Consider the following 20,777-nt stretch of genomic DNA (forward strand, 5'->3'; position numbering starts at 1 on the left):
GTATACAGTACTCAAGGTGTGGCCTGACCAACCAATGCCTTATACAAGGGAATAATCACCTCCTTATCCCTGCTAGAAAAATTCCTATATATCATCGACAATACACCATGAGCTACTCTTGCAGCCCGTCTGCACTGCTCAGAAAACTTCATATCTGCCTGCACAACCACCCACAGGTCCCTTTCATTCTCTACCACTGTCAGTGTAGTATCACAGAGTTGATACATTCCTCTGGGGTTGCTGTTTCCCATATGTAGTACTTTACATTTGTCAATGTTAAACTTCATTTGCCACCTCTCAGCCCATCTCCTCAACCTTTCCAGATCCTGTTGCAGTAGCATATTGTCAGTAGTGTCCTTGACAACCCTGCCAACCTTCGTATCGTCTGCAAACTTGGATATTAAGCTTGATATACCATCATCAATATCATTTATAAATACATAAAACAATAATGGACCCAATACTGAACCCTGAGGGACTCCACTAATAACATTAGTCCACGATGAGCAATGTCCATTGATTACCACTCTCTGTCTTCTTCCCCTCAACCACCCCTTTATCCATAGCAGCAATTTGCCTCCAATGCACCACTGCTCCAATTTGTGCAGCAGTCTTCCATGTGCAACAGTATCAAAAGCCTTTCTAAGATCCAAGTATATAATATCAAAGTTATTCCCTGCATCCAGTTCTTTTGTGACTGCATCATAGTATCCAATCAAACTGGTCAAGCAAGACTTCCCCTTAACAAAACCATGCTGTGTCTGAGCTGTAACTGAAGTCTTGTCTAGATGATCCTGCAGTGCTTCTTTAACCAGTGCCTCCATTAATTTTCCGGGAACAGAAGTTAAACTAACAGGTCTATAATTACTTGTGCCGCCCTTTGATCCTCCTTTGTGAATTGGGGTCATATTTGCACATCTCCAGTCTATGGGTACTTCCCCTGAGTCCAAGGAAGCTCTCATAATTATGGCTAATTGTTTGCTTACTTCCTTTGCTGCCTCCTTTAATATAACTGGATAGATCCCATCCACCCCAGGTGCCTTGTTTGTATTTATCTTCAACAATTTCTCCTCCACTTTACTCTCATTTATTACAAGATTCTCTAGCTTACTGCCAGAGTTGAATACACCTCTGGCATTCCCCTCGCTGAATAACTCCTCATGTGTGAATGTTGATGCAAAATATTCATTTAGTTTGTTAGCTACCTGAACAGGATCATCAACAGTTGACCCATCGATATCAAGTGGACCAATCTGATTCATCCCCTTCCTTCTAGAGTTTACATAAGTAAAGAACTCTTTGCTGTTTTTCTTTCCATCCCTTGCCAAAGATTTCTCGTAATCTGCCTTTGCCTGCCTAACCTCCTTTGTAACTTGGTTACAGATCAACTTGTATCTATCATAGGCTTCTGTGTCACGTGTTAATTTATATATATCCCATGCAATTTTCTTCTCTGTCATATGTCTCATTAGTTCATCTGACATCCATTTAGGCCTTAACCTTGAACAATATTTCTTAGTTGGTATGTAAAGCCTAGTAGCTTCCAAGATAAGTTCTTTGAATGCTTCCCATTTTGAATTTGCTGTTGGTAACATCTTCAGTTGGTCCCACTGTATAGAATTTAAATACTGTCTCAGACCATCGTAACCGCCTTTACGAAAGCAATAACCCTTCCCTTTACCCCTGATGGTAGTTACCTCTTTGAGTAAATCCCACTTGAACACACTGTGATCACTGCCACCTAGTGGTTCCTTTATCTGCAGATACTTAATGCGTGAAGAATCACTACTGATAATCAGATCAAGAGTATTACTCTCTCTTGTTGCCTCCCGAACATGCTGATGTAGAAAACAACCATCCGAAAAATCCACAAAAGCCTTGCTAGTGTGTGAGTGACCAACCCACAAATTCCAGTCAATATCTGGGAAATTAAAATCCCCCATTATAAGGCTCTCTGATTTACTGGCCCACGCTATTTCCCTGTACAGTATCTTATTATACTCATCTGAGTCATTAGGCCTATAGCACACTCCTACTCTCAATTTTGATCTCCCAATGCTTATGTCACACCAAACTGACTCGACACTGCACTGTCCAGCGATGTCGACTCGCTTCACTTCCTTGGATTTTATGTGTTTCTTAACTAATAGCATAATCCTGTCTATCCTTTCTGTAGACGTTGTACTCTCCAAAATCCAGTTATGCATTCCTTATATCTATGTGACACCCAGTCTCTGATATCCCAACAATATCCGCCTTTGATACTTTGATCAATACCTCAAATTCATCAAATTTATTTACCAAACTCCTAGCATTGGTGTACACGCAAGTATACATGCACCTGTTTCTATTCTTAGCTACCCTAACACAACCCATGTGTTTACTTGTACCGCAATGACTCCCAGCAGTCTCTGAAATATCCTGCATCTTGTTTTTCAGGCTTCTGCTCATTCCAATAGAAGCAGTGCAAGAATCACTTTCACCTCTGCCAGTGGCTACTGTTAATCTATTAGTCTTTGTATCCCCCAAGCTAGCAATTTTCCGACCCACCTAACACTGCCTCGATAGCATCAACAATTGTGTTTGTTAACTGATTCCGCCTGTCTTCTACTCTTAATATCATTAGTGCCAATGTATACAACAATATCATCTTTTGAAGAGCGTATCTGAGATTTTTTCTCTCTTGCACAAAGCACAAAAGTCATCATGTTCTAGCACATGAATGGGATGACAAATTATCAATAAGAACTACTTCATAAACCACCTGACTACCTAGTTATCATGCACATCAAATAGAATAAATATTGCTCTCACTCAGAATGATTCTGTGGGATTACTAGCTATATCTCCATATTTATTCATTCATTCATTGCATTCTGGTGACTTAATAGAATACCATTCACAGTTTGTAGCATGCCTAGGTGTTGTTTGTGCAGTGGTCTTAAGAAGAATTTCCAAGCCAAATATATTAGTTATTAATAATAACTAATATATTTGGCTCTGGATTTATGAGATGATATGATCTAGTGATGGATTACAACTTTAAATATTTAATACACTCATAGCAGATGTATGCCTTTATGTCTACAATATGCCAGATTTATTCATAGTTTAGCCTATAAGTCACTATATATATATATATATATTTTTTTTTGAGATTTCCACCAATACTTGAATTCCATGGATGCGCATGTTAAATGGTAAGTATTTCTAAAAATAATTCTACAGGATAGTTGCCTGCTCTCTGATTTTATGACAGAGACTCTGTCTTATGACTTGATTTGACTCCTTCACCATCCCACAGTCATAATATAGCTTTGCCATCTTTTTTATTTCTCAAAAAAAATAGTAAAACTAAGTTAAAATCAGAACTTTTAAAAAACGTTTTCCCTCTGCCACCACAGCTGCTTATGATTAAGCATCTGTAATAAATGTAGCATCTGTAATAAATTAAGAAAGTGCCGATGCTGTACTAAATGCATTTTATAACCAGCAGAGCAGGCTACCTATTGCCCCTGCCAGTCGGACTGAAGATAAAAGACACACTGATAAATTAGAACTTTATGGCCTCATATATTTAAAAGTGTGATATAAAATAGATTCATATACATTAAACCCTCGCTAATCTGGATTAATTGAGGTGAGGGGTCATCCAGATTAAGCGATAGTCTGGATTAGTGAAGCAAAAGACAAAAAAAAAACTTTGAAAAAATGTAATAGTATAGGTAGTCTGATGAAAATAAATATCACTGTAGAGCTTTTATTTAAAAGCTGTAAAAAAACCAATACATCTATCCATCAATAGAAGACTCAGAAGTTGTACTTGTTTTTGAAATGCAGGTTTGAAGAAATTGTAAAGTTTTGTCTGAACAAACTTCTGCTGCTGTTCTTTAATTAGAATCTCCCTCAGTTCTTAGGTGTTCATAATACCCCTGCAATTTTTGATTTGTGGAAGAGTCCACATAATTGATTACTGCACCAATGCCATCTCTTGCAGAGCTAAGAAGTATCTTCTTAATTGTAGATTCTTGTAGTTCATCTAGTTCATTATCTGATTCTTCTTCCATAACAGAATCCTTAATAACATCTGCAACAATTTCTTCCTCTGGCAGAAGCCGAAATCCAGGATCTCCTCTTCCAGTTCAAGCCAGTCTTGGATATTTGCTAGCATTGTTTCAGTCTCTCCAGCTGCCCTCAATGCAGTCTAAAAGTCCTCTGGCTTTAATCTCTTAAAGTCAATATCACCATCTGTATTTTGCAAGAGGGGTTTTTTTTTTTTTTTTTTTTCAGCCATTCACTAAAGTTTGCTTTTTTGTGTCCCTCCATGCATTGGCCAGTTGAAGATAAGCTTGATGATTTGATATTTTCCAGAGTTCTTCCTCTTGTATCATTATCTTCATCCATTCTTAATGCTACCATCAAGGAACTTGCACCTCCTGCAGGCCATAATGATGCCTTGGTCCATGGGCTGTATTAAGGCAGTTGTGTTTGGTGACAAAGCGAAACACTTTATTTCACCATACTTGCCGGATATATTTTCGATATCTGGATGTGCAGGGGCATTGTCAAGGATTAGAAGTGCTTTAATCTGTTAATCTGAAAATTTCAACACTTCTTTATGGTACCTCTTAAATACGGGTACAAAGTGATTATGGAACCAATTCTTTGTAATTTCTTGTGGGAACCAAGCATTTTGCAGGTTGTAGTAGACAACAGGCACAGGCCCTTGGATTCTTAGCCTTGCCACCACAAAGTTCCATCTGCATTGGCACAAGGAAGTGCAGAAAACTTGCTCTTTTCCACAGTCAGTCAGCACACAGTCAGAGTGACTCATCTTCCTTCCTAAATCTTGTGCGTCTTTCAACGTTTCAAAGTAAATTCTGTAAACAGAATTTTTCATATTACAATCCGGATTATTCAACATCTGGATTAACTGTAATCGGATTAGCGAGGGTTTACTGTAGTTAAAATATTAAATAGAACAATTATTTATATTTCCTTTGTTAGAACTCAAATTAACAAATACAATTGGTATGAAAGCAAAAAAAAAGAAACATAAATACTAAGTACATAATATAATAAATAATTTTAATTTTTTTTTTTTTAAATAAACCAGGTACAAAAACAAAATAGGTACTTTTTTTGATTCAATATAATTATGGCATCAATGGAGTTTTTTTTTTATTATTATTCTGTGCTTTGAAAAGCAAGAGTGTCAATAATTTTATTAGGCTCTTTTGAATGTAGTATGTCTTTTTCTATGCAGGTAGTTCTCGACTTTACAAGTTAATTCGTTCCTAGCGTGCACTCGTAAAGCGGAAATTTATTTCACATAGACATAAGGTTAAAAATAGGAGTTACGTTCTCAATAATGAAATTAGTAAGCTAATTAGTTTGTTTAAACAATGATTGATTTATCCAAAGAAATGAAAACGTAGCCTGTAAAATCAAGCAAATTATAATAATAGAGAAATTATTTACAACTTACAAATGTTAAAGAATATTTATTCTTCATCATCATCAACTAAATGCACACTCGTTGATCACTCATTATTGGCTCGGCACTTGTTGGTTTGTTGCACAAGGAGTCATCTTCTTCAGAAATGTTTCAAGAGGCATTTGTTTCCAAGATAATCTTCTCTTTTCTTTAAAAATTTAACAACTGTATTCATAAGCATTTTTTAACGGCACACACAAATTGCAACTAACACGATTCGCGTGGAGTAACAAGTTTACGAAGCTTTAAAAAAAAAGGAATGAAGAGAAGATTGTGAAAATTTATTTATGTTTTTTATACGATTTCAGTAAAGGGGGCAACACGTTTCACCATAATGACATAAAAAACTACACAATTCCAGCTATCAGTATTTTTGCAAATGCAATAAGATCGAGTTTACTACCCATTTATAATTGCTTGCAGTAACAGAAAAGCCCAATAAACCGGAAAGTACAAATTTTTTTTATTCTTTTATGGTCGTGACCTCCAGAAATGTGCTTGAGAAAAATATCACAAAGGCATTTAAAATTGATTCTTATAACTGAACATATGATAATGATGAAAATGTATGCATTTTAATGATTTGAATTGGTAACTAATACAATTTACAAACCATGCTCATGACCTTTTATATGGCCTTAAGGTCACGCTCATAACCTTAAAAATGACATTTTAGAGAGATAAATAGCTTAGTTATACAGCGAAAATTTCAAATTCCGAGACCTTGAAACAAATTGCCAAAAAACAGTGTGTTATTGGGTTCACATTATGATATTTTAACGATACGATGGTGTCTCTGGAACGGATTAATATCGTAAATCTGGGTACACTATATTGTATAGCTACACACATAGTTTGAAATGTTTTATTTATGAATGTTTAACATTCATTTTTTGCAATTAATGTTCATATTTTTGATTTTGTTGGTACTTGATACTTGGGGAAAAAAACTCGTAAACCCAAGAACTCGTAAAATGAGAACTGCCTGTATTTGTTAACATTAGAGCCTGTAAAATTTCTTCCACCATGTTGCAGCATAATTGCAATATTATTATTTTTAATATTGAAAATACACATTCACATGCTATTTGTGTGGATGACAATGTCAAAATATATTTGTACATTATGTATAAATTAGAGTACATGTAAATATGCATATTGTATCATCTAATAACATTAAATATACAATGAATGCATGAATTATCTCCATTGGTGTTAAGACAAAGTTCAGTTTTGTTTACGATTATTTCTAAATTTTTACTGAAGTGAATCAATTCATTCAGCAGTTCTATGTAATCAACATTATTAATACTTTGCAGTATAGAAATTGATGCATAATTTTTATTGTTGCTTATTAATTCATTTATACTAAATAGATGTCTTGGATCATGGAAATCTCTTAAATTTTTCTGTTTGTTTCAAGTCTTAACTCAATACTTCTTACTGCATTATATTAAAGTTTTGTAAACATGCAACTACATTTATATAACTATCACATACAACTACATTTAAAATATGTGCATAACACCATACAAGGGTAATTCAAAAAATAAGTTACACTTGACCATTGTAGCCCAAGAGACATTTATTGAGGTATGTAACATTATGCAATAGAAATACCTTGCACTACTTTTCCACATAGTCACCGAGTTGGTGTAAACACTTCTCAGAATGTGTGACTAAACGTTCGATTCCCTGATGATAGAAATCCACTCCTTGGTCGTTCAGCCGCCATCGAACTGCTGTTTGTACCTGCTCATTGTTTGCAAATCGTTGTCTCCCTAGATGTTCTTTCAGCTTGCCGAAGATGTGATAATCACAAGGCGAAAGATCAGGACTGTATGGCTGATGTTGCCATACCTCCCATCCAAAACTTTGGAACAAGGGTCGTGTTGTGCGTGCATTTTCTCGTGTTGTCCTGAATGAGAACAACGCCGTTGCTTAACTTTCCAGGCCTCTTGTTTTTTGACTGTTTGCAAAGATCGTAATGTTTGGCAGTATTAATTGATGTGCCTTTTGCCATAAATTCCATGTAAACAACTTCTACACAGTCAAAAAACACAGTGACCATGACCTTTTTTTCCTGCTGATGGTGCAACTTTGAATTTCTTCCGCACAGGCAATGTTGTGTATCTCCATTCCATAGATGCTCTCTTCGTTTCTGGGGTGAAATGGTGCACCCACGTTTCATCAGCAGTGATGATGCTGTGTAAGAAGTCATGGCCTTCCACAGAATAGCGTTGAAGGAAGGCTAGAGAAGACAAAAAACATTGACCTTGGTGTTTGTCTGTCAGTGAACGAGGAACCCATCGTGCACACAATTTGTTATAGTCAAGATGTTCACGGACGATGGAATAAACACTGTCTATCGAAATATCCAACTCCTTTGCATTTCTGCGACTGTCAGTCTTCAATTATTACGAATCATTTCATCAATCTGCATCACGTCTGCAGTGGTCGACATTGATGGCCTTCCTTTTCAATCAGCATCCATCAATTCTGTGCAACCACTTTCAAACTGCTGGCACCACTTCACTACGGCTGGACGCGACATTGAATTTTCCCCATACACCGCCGTTATTTCACGATGAATCTCGGATTCAGGCGTTTTGTCCACAAAAATCGTACTGTTCCACATACATCAAACCTGGAATAAAATTCTAGGTGATGTGCCATTATGAATGCTTGCTCCTGCACAACTGTTACCACTACGTCAACGAAACTCACCTACCAGGGGGCACACGATATGAACTCCATTCCACGCAGGCACCATATTTGTTGCGCAATTATACAAAGAGATGGTGGCAGGTGTAACTTATTTTTTGAATGCCCCTCGTATATATGGCATTTGATGACATTTCCTTTATGTAAGCTTGGAGGCCGTTATATTCGCCAGACATATTTTCAGCACCATCCAACTATATGTACAGCCAACTATATTTTTTTTCTGAAGATCATGTTCTTTTAAGACATTGTGTAAATAATTTTTTAAAGCTACACCTGTTGATTTTTCAGTATTTAAAATAGTAGTATTTCTTGCACTTTTTCTTTACTATCTACATATCTCATTATGATTGAGCACTGCTCCATTACACTGATATCTTGTATACTATCTGTTTGTACACTAAAAACACCAGCTTTTTTTACTTCTTCTGCAATATGATTTTGTATTTCCTTACAAATAACTAGCTTTATTTTATTAATAGTATTTTTACTTAGAAAGGTTACCAATTTACCTCTGCCTCTACTCTCAGGATTGTTAGACTTTCTTGTGTGAGATTTTTCATTTATTTTTTCTAGATAACTTTTAAGTAACTCCTCATATTTAGCTACAAGTAAAACTAACTCTAAAAACTTTCCTTTATTCCTTATTTCTGTATCATTGAAGTTAAGTGCCTTCGTTCTTTCTTCTATAATTTATTCCTTGTTTTTCCTTACTTCATCTCATTTTAGCTACAGTAAGACCCCGTATCCATGGGGAGGATACATTCCAAGACCTACCGTGAATTTCTGAAACTACGGATATAAGCGAACACCTGCTGACCCCATATATAGCATGACTTTCTTGTACATACATACATACGCATAATAAATTGATAAATTAAACACACAGTAAGAAATTACCAACATTAAATACGGTAATAATAAAGTACAGCAGATTTACCGGGACACTTCAAGACTCCAAATTAAAAAAAAAAAAACCAGAAATCATAAAATTCAAGTAATAACTAGAACAGATATTTTGCAAGTCGTAAATAAGAAACGGCGTTATAAGTTGTCATTGGGAGATTAGTGTACCTATTATCTTGCAACCCCCGCTGTCTTCACACTTACTACTCAAAACAAAAAAAGACCAAATGTTTAGTTTGATTTAGTGTATTGCGTCAATTGTTGTGTTCCGTCGCACTGCAAAAGAACAAATTTTGTTTCATTATTTATGGTAGAGATGTCAGATTTTTTTTTTTTATAGTGACTATTTTTTTTTTTATAGTGACTATTTTTTTTAAAATTTTTTTTATTTTTTAGAAATCACAAAAATGATGGGCAAATGCAAGAATTGTGCTTTCAAATTAAACAAATTTTGAAATTATTCAAAAGTTTGAAAACGGTGCATCCGTTAAATCTCTAAAGGACCATTATAATGTTGGTGACCAAACCATACGAGACATAGTAAAAAATAAAGGGAAGCATTGTATTGGACATGCGAGTAGTACGTGTTAAGTTTTTTCGTTTTTTTTTTTTTTTTTTTGGTGGTTAAGCGTGGGTAACTGAAGCAGTGGATACGGGAGCACAACTGTATTCTAAATCTTTATTAATGAACACATTTTTGGCCTGAAAATAAAACTGTACAGCACTTTTATGTCCATTACAATTTTCATGATCCTTTATTCTGTCATAAATTATTTTGAAGTTATCAAAACCAGACACAAAATTAAGCATGATATACCTTCATCGATATCATTGATAAATACACAAAACAACATTGAGCTTAGCACCAAACCCTGGGCGACTCCACTAATAACATTAGTCCAAGTAGAGCAGTGTCCATTTATCTGCTCTGTGCCATCTCCCACTCAACCATCCCTTAATCCATTGCAGTAACTTTCCCTTAATGCCATACCACTCCAATTTGTACAGCAGTCTTCCATGTGCAACAGTATCAAAAGCTTTCCTGAAATCCAAGTATATGATATCAAAATTATTTTTGCATCCAGTTCCTTTGTGACCACATCGTAGTATCCAATCAAATTGGTCAGACAAGACTTCCCCTTAACAAACCCATGCTGTGTCTGAAGTGTTACTGCTGTCTTGTCGAGGTGATCCTGTATCACCTTTTCAACCAGTGACTCCATTATTTTCCCTAGAACAGAAGTTAAACTAACATGTCTATAATTATTTGTGTCACCCTTTGAACCCCCTTTGTGAATTGGGGATACATTTTCACATCTCCAGTCCATGGGGACCTCCTCTGACTCTAAGGATGCTCTCATAATTAGTGCTAAGTGCTTGCTTACTTCCCTTGCTGCCTCCTTCATTACAACAGGATAGATTCCATTTTCCCCAGGTGCCTTTTTTATGTTTAACTTCAAAAATTTCTCCTCCACTTTGCTTTCAGTTATTACAAAATCGCTTATCTCCCTGTTAGAGTTTGATAAACATCTGGCATTCCCCTACTTGAACAACTCCTCATGTGTGAATGTAGATGCAAAATACTCATTCAGTTTATCAGCTACTTGAGCAGGATCATCAATAGTTGAACTATGTTAAGCGGTCAAGTCTGATTCATCCCCTTCCTTCTAGTGTTTACATAAGTAAAGAACTCTTTGCTGTTTTGTTTGCGTCCTGTGCCAAACATTTCTCATAATCTGCCTAACCTCCTTTGTGACTTGATTACAAACTAGCTTATATCTGCCATAGGCTTCTGTCGCCTGATAATTTATATGCATTCCATGCATTTTTCTTTACTGCTATGAGCCTCATTAATTCATCTGACATCCATTTAGGCCTGAACCTTGAACAGTATTTCTTAGTTGATATGAAAAGCCTAGTAGCCTCCAAGATTAAGTCCCTGAAGGCTTCACATTTAGAATTCACCATTGGTAACATCATCAGTTGATCCCACTGTATAGAATTTAAAAACTGTCAGACCACTGTAGTCACCTTTACGAATACAAAACCCTTCCCTTTATCCTTGATGGTAATTACATCTTTAAGTAAATCTCACATCCGTACACTGTGATCACTGTCACCTAGTGGTTCCTTTATCTGCAAATTCTTATTGCATGAATAATCAATACTGATAATCAGATCAAGAGTATTACTCCCTCTGATTGCCCCTCGAATGTGTTGCTGTAGAAAACAGTGCTCCAATAAATCCACAGAAATCTTGCTAATGTGCGAGATCCAGTCAATATCTGGAAAGTTAAAATCCCCCATTACAAGGCATTCTGATTTATTGGCCCATTCTGTTTCTCTGCACAACTGTTCATTGTATTCATCAGAGTCATTAGGCCTATAACATACACCTACATTTGTTTTCCCCTTCCCAGTGTTTGTCACACCAAATTGACTCAACATTGCACTGTCCACCCATGTAAACTGGATGCACTTCCATAGATTTTATGTGTTTCTTAACTAACAGCATAACCCCTCCTCTCTTCATACCCTTCCTTCCTGTCTGTCCATTCTGTACACGTTGTACTCACCAAATTCCAGTTCTGCACTGCTTATATCTGTGTGACACCATGTATCTGATATATCCCAACAATATCTGCCTTTGATGTCTTGATCAGCACTTCAAATTCATCAATTTTATTTACTATACTTCTAGCATTAGTGTACATGCAAGTATACATACACTTGTTCTTACTCTTAGTTACCCTAACATAGCCCATGTATTTATTTGTTCCATGATGGCTCCCAGCAGCTTCTTGAAGTCCCCAGCAACTTGCTCTCTAGGCTGCTGCTCATTACAATAGAAGCAGTGCAAGAATTACTTTCATCTCTGCCTCCGGCTACCGTTAATATTTTAGTCTGTGAATCCCCCCCCCCAAGCTAGCAGTTTTCCGACCCACCTAACACTGCTTTGATAGCATCAGCAGATTATATCTTTGCACCCTTTCTATTTAAGCGTATCCCTTTTCTGTAGAAGCAGTCTCTCCTGTTAGCAAACACAGACCATGCTGAAAAAAATTCTACCCCATGAGCCTTGCACAATCTCTTCAGGGCCAAATTGATTGACAAGGCTCTCATATACTCCCTCCTATCATGTCTGGGCAGAATTGCAGACACTTTCAACTCCCTAACTCTTTCCCTAACTCACGACTTTTTTTTCAGCATTTACCTGTACTTGTTATGAAAATCTGCCGATCTCTTACTCTTAAGGTCATTAGTGTCAACGTGTACAACAATATCACCTTTTATACCCTTTAAAGATGATATCTGCCCTACAACGTCATCAAATTTCGCCCCTGGCAGACATACCCTGGTCCTGTTGCACCTATCCTTTTTGCATAATATATTCCCCATATCCCTGACAATTGAGTCACCAACAATAACTACTTCTTGTGGGACCAGTGCATTCTGCCTTGGAGATTGCCACTGTTCTGCCTGATGCACAGGAGTGAGCTCTGGCATTGAGTTAGGCAACTAAGAGCTTGAGGGGCCCTCGTATTAATTTGTTCGAGGGTATTTACCCTACCTCAAACTCTCATAGATGCCCATCAGAAAACTCAGTTACCTCCTAATTTCTTCACAGTCTCTGCACCTAGCACACACAAAGACATTCGCCTTGGCTAGATCATGTCATGTTCTAGACAGGTCTGCAAACATTTCAAATTTTACGCATTGTTTTAGACTGATTCATTGGAGAATCGCCCCTTTCAGTTATCCCGCCAGCCACAGCACTCTGGCTATTTTGTGAATGCTGCTTTGCTGCTCTAGTCTGGGTCATCTTTCCATTAAGTATAATTTAATTAACAATGAACTTTGATAAGATTAATAAATTTTACTGATTAATTGATAATACTATACTAATCTAACAGATTTCTAATACAATGCTACGTTTTTTGTATCTAGTTTTACGTTAAACCTTATGCTATTCTATATTGTATAACAATTGTGGAAAGTTACAAAAGTAAAATCTACGGACACTAAGAATTAACTTCCAAAATTGCTACCTAAATTCAAAAATAAACCACTGAGCTTGGCTAGAACTATAAAGCTACTTATAGAAAATAATTTAGTATAACAATTAAGTCAATAAAAAGACTAAATATAAATGAAAACTTAGTGTTCGCCATTGGTGCAAAAATTGGTCAACGTGCTAATAACCTCGTACTTAACACGTTATGAAACTACAACTGGGAATAGAAAATCATTCAGAGTGAGTTGCCTTGCTGTTTCAGCAAGGCAACTTGCAAACATTTCTAAGTATCAGCAAACATTCTAATAATTTTTTACTTTTAGTTTTCCTTTTTTCAAGGCCTGATTTAATTCTTTTCATTACTATCTTTTCTAACTTCTTGGCATTAGTTAGTCCACTAAAGAAAAATAAAAGTCGAAACTTTAATTTTATGTTTATATTATTATTAATACATGATTAATTAGCATTAGCAAGGGCACATGATGCAAGAAAGCAAGCATGTATAGCATCAGCCAAAAAAAAAAAACACACACACCCTTCTCATTTCACCCATCCACTCGCTCCAAATTTTTGTACAGTTCTGCCTTGAATCTGTTTAAGCTGTCAACTTCCACGACAGATGGAGGTTTGTACCAGCAATCAACCACCCCCTGGCTAAAGGCAAAATTCCACACGTCTGTCCTACAACTCTCTTTCCTCAATTTCAGTTTATTCCCTCTCAGATGATTATTCTGAGCAAGAGGAAGAATCCCATCAGAATTGAGCATGCTCAAACCATTCAAGGCTCAATCAGATCGCTTCTCAGGTACCTTTGCAAAACTTAAGCCTTTCTTCAAAGAACAACACTTTGTTCCATTCTCTAATCTTGTTGCCCTTCTCTGTACTCGTTCCAACAACTCTACATCTTTCTTAAAATGAGGCCTCCAGACCTGTATACAGTACTCAAGGTGTGGCCTGACCATTGCCCTATACAAGGGGATAATCACCTCCTTATCCCTGCTAAAATTATTCCTGTATATCATTGACAAGACACCATGAGCTACTCATGCAGACCGTCTGCACTGCTCAGAAAACTTCATATCTGCCTGCACAATTAACCCCAGGTCCTTTTCCCTCTATACCACTGTCAGTGTAGCACCACACAGTTGATACGTTACTCTGGGGTTACTGCTTCCCATATGCAGTATTTTACATTTGTCAATGTTAAACTTCAGTTGCCACCTCTCAGCCCATCTGCTCAACTTTTCTAGATCCTATTTGAGCAGTGTACTGTCATTAGTGTCATTAACAACCCTGCTAACCTTTGTATCATCTGCAAACGTGGACATTAAACCTGATATACCATCATCAATATCATTGATGAATACAGAAAACAACAATGGACCCAACACTGAACCCTGGGGGACTCCACTAATAACATTAGTCCATGAAGAGCAGTGTCCATTGATTACCACTCTCTGTCTTCTCCCACTCAACTATCCCTTTATCCATAGCAGCAATTTGCCTCCAATCTCACATTGCTTCAGTTGTGTGGCAGTCTTCTATGTGCAACAGTATAAAAGCCTTTCTAAGATCCAAATACATGATATCAAAATTATTCTTTGCATCCAGTTCCTTTGTGACCACATCATAGTATCCAATCAAATTGGTCAGACATGACTTCCCCTTAACAAACCCATGCTGTGTCCAAGCTATAACTGAAGTCTTGTCTAGATGATCCTGCAATGCTTCTTTAACCAGTGTCTCCATTAATTTCCCTGGAACAGTAGTTAAACTAACAGATCTGTAATTACCTGTATTTCCCCTTGATCCTCCTTTGTGAATTGGGATCACATTTGCACATCTCCAGTCCATAGGTACCTCCCCTGAGTCCAAGGAAGCTCTCATAATTATGGCTAAGGGTTTGCTTACTTTCTTTGCTGCCTCCTTTAATTTAACTGAATAGATTCCATCCACCCCAAGTGCCTTTCTTATGTTTATCTTCAACAATTTCTCTTCCACTTTACACTCTGTTATTACAAGATTATCTAGCTCCCTACCAGAGTTTAATTCATTTCTGGCATTCCCCTCCCTGAATAACTACTCGTGTGAATGTAGATACAAAATATTCATTTGTTAGCTACCTGAGCAGGATCATCAACAGTTGAACCATCATTATCAAGTGGACAAATCTGATTCACCCCATTCTTCTAGAGTTTACATAAGTAAAGAACTCTGCCATTTTTCTTTGCATCCTTTGCCAAAGATTTCTTGTAATCTGCCTTTGCCTGCCTAACCTTTGTGACTTGGTTACAGACCAGTTTATATCTATCATAGGCTTCCGTGTCACCTGTTAATTTATATGTATCCCATGCATTTTTTTTCTCTGCCACAAGTCTAATTAGTTCATCTGACATCCATTTAGGCCTAAATCTTGAACAGTATTTCTTATTTGGTATGAAAAGCCTAGTAGCTTCCAAGATTAATTCTTTGAATGCTTCCCATTTTGAATTTGCTGTTGGTAACATCATCAGTTGGTCCCACTGTATAGAATTTAAATACTGTCTCAGTCCATCGTTGTCGCCTTTATGAAAGCAATAACCCTTCCCTTTACCCCTGATGGTACTTACCTCTTTGAGTAAATCCCACTTCGGCACACTATGATCACTTCCACCTAGTGGTTCCTTTATCTGCAGATTCTTAATGCATGAAAAATCACTACTGATGATCAGATCATGAGTATTACTCCCTCTAGTTGCCTCCCGAATATGCTGCTATAGAAAACAATCATCGAATAAATTCTCAAAAACTCTGCTAGTGTGCGAGTGACCAACTCCCAAATTCCAGTCAATCTCTGTGAAATTAAAATCCCCAATTATAAGACACTCTGATTTACTGGCCCACTCTGTGTCCCTGCACAATTGCTCATTATACTCATCAGATTCATTAGGCATATAACACACACCTACTCTCATTTTTCCTTTCCCAGTGCTTATGTCACACCAAACAGACTCAACATTGCATTGTCCACCAACATCAACTGGATGCACTTCCTTAGATTTTATGTGTTTCTTAACTAACAGCATAACCCCTCCTCCCTTTCTGTTCTGTCTCTCCTTTCTGCATATGAAGCATATGAAATTGGGGAGTTCAATATGTACTCCCCAAATTCCAATTCTGCACTGCTTATGATATCTCAATCTCAATATCTCAATGATATTTCGTTTCTGATATCTCAACAATATCTGCCTTTGATGTCTTGACTAGCACTTTAAGCTCATCAAATTTATTAACTATACTCTTCGGTAATTTCTCGGTATCTCACCTGTTCAGTCCATCCCTGACTCCTGCCAAAGTTGTTGCATCACACTGATTGATTTATTGAGATAAGTTAATCCTTAATGCAGTGCAAGAAAGCATGTAACCATAGTTTTTGTAGTAATTTGCTAAATCTTTGCTATAAAATGGATTTACAAATTTCAAATATTTCTGCTAAAATAAATACTTGTTTTTTGCAGTAATTGAAATTTATTTTTTTTATTTATATGTGTATATATATATATACAGGGTGTTTCAGTTAAACGTTTCAGAACTTCTAAGAGGGGTAGGGTACATCCTGACAACTCGAAATCATATAGCAATGTGGGGTCGGAAATGCTTTCCTGAAGTGGTGTTGTACACAGAAGCACCATAAAGAAAAGAGACCGTAAGTGAGAAATCGTTTTAATAATACATGAAAAGAAGCAAAAGGTACATGGATTAAAGTAAGTGTTCGAAGTTTCTTCCACGGGCTACAATGCACGCCTCACATCTCCGACGCATGGACATCCGAACATTCTGGAATACTCCAGGCGAATTTCGAATTTCTTCGGCAGCTACTGCGATTCTTGCAACCAGCTCCTCAGCATTGTCAACAGGGGTGTCATAAACTAGCGATTTCATATGACCCCAGAAATAAAAATCAAGACATGATAGGTCGGGTGACCGAGCAGGCCAACGCATGGGACCACCACGTCCCGTGCGTTGGCCTGCGAGATCACCTCATCGGACCTTACCTGCTACCGTGTCGTCTAACCGGACCTATCTACTTGATCTTTCTGCAGCAAGTATTGCCACAACTTTTGAGAGACGAACAGATTTCTGCATCAACGCAACAGACAATGTGGTTCCAACACGATGGAGCCCCTGCCCATTATAGCGGAGATGTTCGTAACTACCTGGATGTCACCTTTGGTCAACAGTGGATCGGACGTGGTGGTCCCGTGCGTTGGCCTGCTCGGTCACCCGACCTATCATGTCTTGATTTTTATTTCTGGGGTCATATGAAATCGCTAGTTTATGACACCCCTGTTGACAATGCTGAGGAGCTGGTTGCAAGAATCGCAGTAGCTGCCGAAGAAATTCGAAATTCGCCTGGAGTATTCCAGAATGTTCGGATGTCCATGCGTCGGAGATGTGAGGCGTGCATTGTAGCCCGTGGAAGAAACTTCGAACACTTACTTTAATCCATGTACCTTTTGCTTCTTTTCATGTATTATTAAAACGATTTCTCACTTACGGTCTCTTTTCTTTATGGTGCTTCTGTGTACAACACCGCTTCAGGAAAGCATTTCCGACCCCACATTGCTATATGATTTCGAGTTGTCAGGATGTACCCTACCCCTCTTAGAAGTTCTGAAACGTTTAACTGAAACACCCTGTATATATATATATATTTTAACATTTTGCAGTTTTATTAGACTGCTGTTGTGTCTATAATTTTACATACCTAAGCATCATCATCCACTATCCAATGCTATCCTGTGTGAATCTTTTTTAATTTGGACAAGATATGAAGCTAAAAATGTTAAATGCATAAAGGCAAGAAATTAGATAAATATGAATAAGCCTAATATAACACTGGATAAATAAGTACTAAATACTGCCTGTATACATTAATAGGCAGTCAACAGGAACAATACCCATCAGTGTAACAGTAATTAAAAAATATAAAAATGTAAATTTAAAAAAATAATTAGCAGAACTTTGCTAATTACTTTTACTTGTACACTGATGAATATTGGTCCCTGTTGGGTGCCTATTAATGTATACAGGAAGTAATTAGTATTTATTTATCTAGCGTTATATTATGCTTTTATTTAGTATTTTATTCAATTTTATATTATTTTATATTTATCTAATTTCTTGCCTTTATGTATTTAGCACCTTTAGCTTCATATCTTGGCCTAATTAAAAACAATGCACACAGTACAGCATTGGATGTTGGTTGATGATGCATAGGTATGCAAAATTATAGACACAACAGTGTTCTAATAAAATTGAGAAATATTAAAATGTATAATTGCAGTTACATAACGTTTATTTAAATAATGGCATTAGAAATCGCAAAGAGGAAGGCTTTATGATAGAAATTATTATTTTAATGTGTTTGTATATATATATATATATAATTAACATGATATCCTCTTTCTCAAAAGTGCATTTAATGGGAAGCATATGAAAATAAAATAAAATTCGATAAATTGAAATGAAAATAGTAGTAACAATGTAAATCTAGGTTTTTTTATGTATTAATTAAATAAAAAATAGTAATAATGATAAAACTACATAAATTCCAGTTTTAAAAACTTTTAATTAAGATGCACATAATCCTGTTTAAGGAATTCATGCTTTATTTTACTCTTGAATAACACCTGCACTACTTGAATACCTGCACTTTTGAACAAGAAATTCCTTCTAACAATGTAAGAAGTACACTAATAATAAGTTATTATTAGTGTACTAACCAGATATAATTTTATTTATAAGAAATAAAAACTTAAAATATACTGCTGTTTGAACACTGTTCTTATCTTGTGGTTTCAGAATTTTCCATGCAAAGCCTTATTAAAATTTCCCTTTGATTAGCAGATGCTTAGAGTTGGATGAATATAACTGAAGGGAGGATCCTTTTATTAAAATAAATTTTTAATGATAATTACATTTTCACAAATTGCTTATATGATATATATCACCCAAACTGGCTCTTGTTTACCTAAGGTTGTTTATATACAAGGTTGTTTCATTTTTACAAGTATATTTCTGCTTAATTTAGTGTATCCTTTTTTCATATATTGAATTAACTTGCATGTTAAACTTCCTTTCGTTTTACTTGTAGATTCATGGTATAAATTTAACCAAGTTAAAACCTCTTCATAGGAATCCATTTCAAAAATATGCATTATCATATCTCAAAATCAGAAATGAAAACACTATAATAGAGCCTTTAATAATCTTAGTGTCATATAGTTGGTACTTAAAGTACACTATAGTTTTATACTATACTAAAGCATTTAAAGACTAAATGCACAAGTCTAATTCCATATGGGTTTAAATTAACTATATAATATTGGTGTAGATACACCATAGTTAACCCATAAAATTAAACTACGTATGTAGTGTAAAGGCATTATTTTAATTATATGTCATATTGTGGCTACCTTCACAATGAGATACCAGCTATTGCACTACTTCGAATAAGTAATGCTTCTGTAGTAGAGAAGACCACTGTTACTTATTCTCAGTGGGCACCACCACCCAGACAGCATCAGGATACCTGCCCACCCACCGATGATAGGCAAGCCTTGAAACGGTACCATCTGAGTGGTGGTGATGCCCACTGAGAATAAGTAACAGTAGTCTTCTCTACTAGAGAAGCATTATTTATTCAACGTAGTGCAATACCTGGTATCTCGTTGTCAAGGTAGCCACAAAAATATGAGATATAATAAAAATAATGCCTTTACACTACATACGTAGTTTAATTTTATGGGTTAACTATAGTGTATCTACACAGATATTATATACTATACTAAAGCATACAGCTGATATTCTTAGCCTAAAATTTACTGAATTATAACATCTTCACAACGTAGAAGGAACTAAAAATTGTCATGCCTACATCAAATGAGATTTCAGTATCATACCATTGATTACCATATTTTTGTTGTATATTCCAGACTCATCTGCATTGTTGGGAAAATACATATGATACAACTGCCATCCACTTCAAGAAAGATAGTTTATGTGAAACATTAGCAGGAAATTCTGTACCATTGCTAACGATTACTGCTCGTCCTTGCAATAGTAAGTGTTAAAATTACAATAATTCTAAAATTACCTAAGAACATTTTAAAAATAAATAGCTATGCTTTAGCTACACATAAAGTTCTTTTTTTAATGTTAAAAAAAATGAATATTATTTTTTTAGAATTCTGGTTAAATTAATACAAAATTATTGGCATTAGCATTGGCATATGATTCAAGAAAGCAAGCTTATGCTGCATCAACCAAAAAAAAAAAAAAAAAACTGCTCTCATTTCACCCCTCCATTCATTCCAAATACCTGTCCACCTCAGCCTTAAATTTATTTAGATTATCAACTTCCACAACAAAGGATGGCAGTCTGTTCCACCAATCAACTACCCGCTGGCTAAAGACAAACTTCCGCACATCTATCCTACATCTGTCTTTCCTCAATTTGAATTTATGCCCTCCCAGGTGATTATTCTGAGCAAGAGGAAGAATCCTATCAGCATTGAGCATGCTCAGACCATTCAAGGCTTTATACACCTCAATCAGATCACCTTGTAGATGCCTAGTCTCCAGACACTGTAA

General features: G+C 36.2%; 1 protein-coding gene across 1 annotated transcript in view; it reads left to right on the top strand.

Moving 5' to 3' along the window:
- Positions 1–20,777, top strand: part of LOC150089381 (cytosolic carboxypeptidase 1-like) — a 669,910-nt gene that overhangs the window by 520,694 nt on the left and 128,439 nt on the right. Inside the window, exon 18 of the mRNA XM_090389963.1 lies at positions 20,120–20,246. Within this exon, the coding sequence (XP_090246089.1) occupies positions 20,120–20,246 (127 nt within the window). The remainder of the gene's footprint in view (positions 1–20,119; positions 20,247–20,777) is intronic.

Source organism: Mastigoproctus giganteus, chromosome 2 (assembly GCF_048544385.1).
Source record: "Mastigoproctus giganteus isolate SK-2022 chromosome 2, ASM4854438v1, whole genome shotgun sequence".
Lineage (NCBI taxonomy): Eukaryota > Metazoa > Arthropoda > Arachnida > Uropygi > Thelyphonidae > Mastigoproctus > Mastigoproctus giganteus.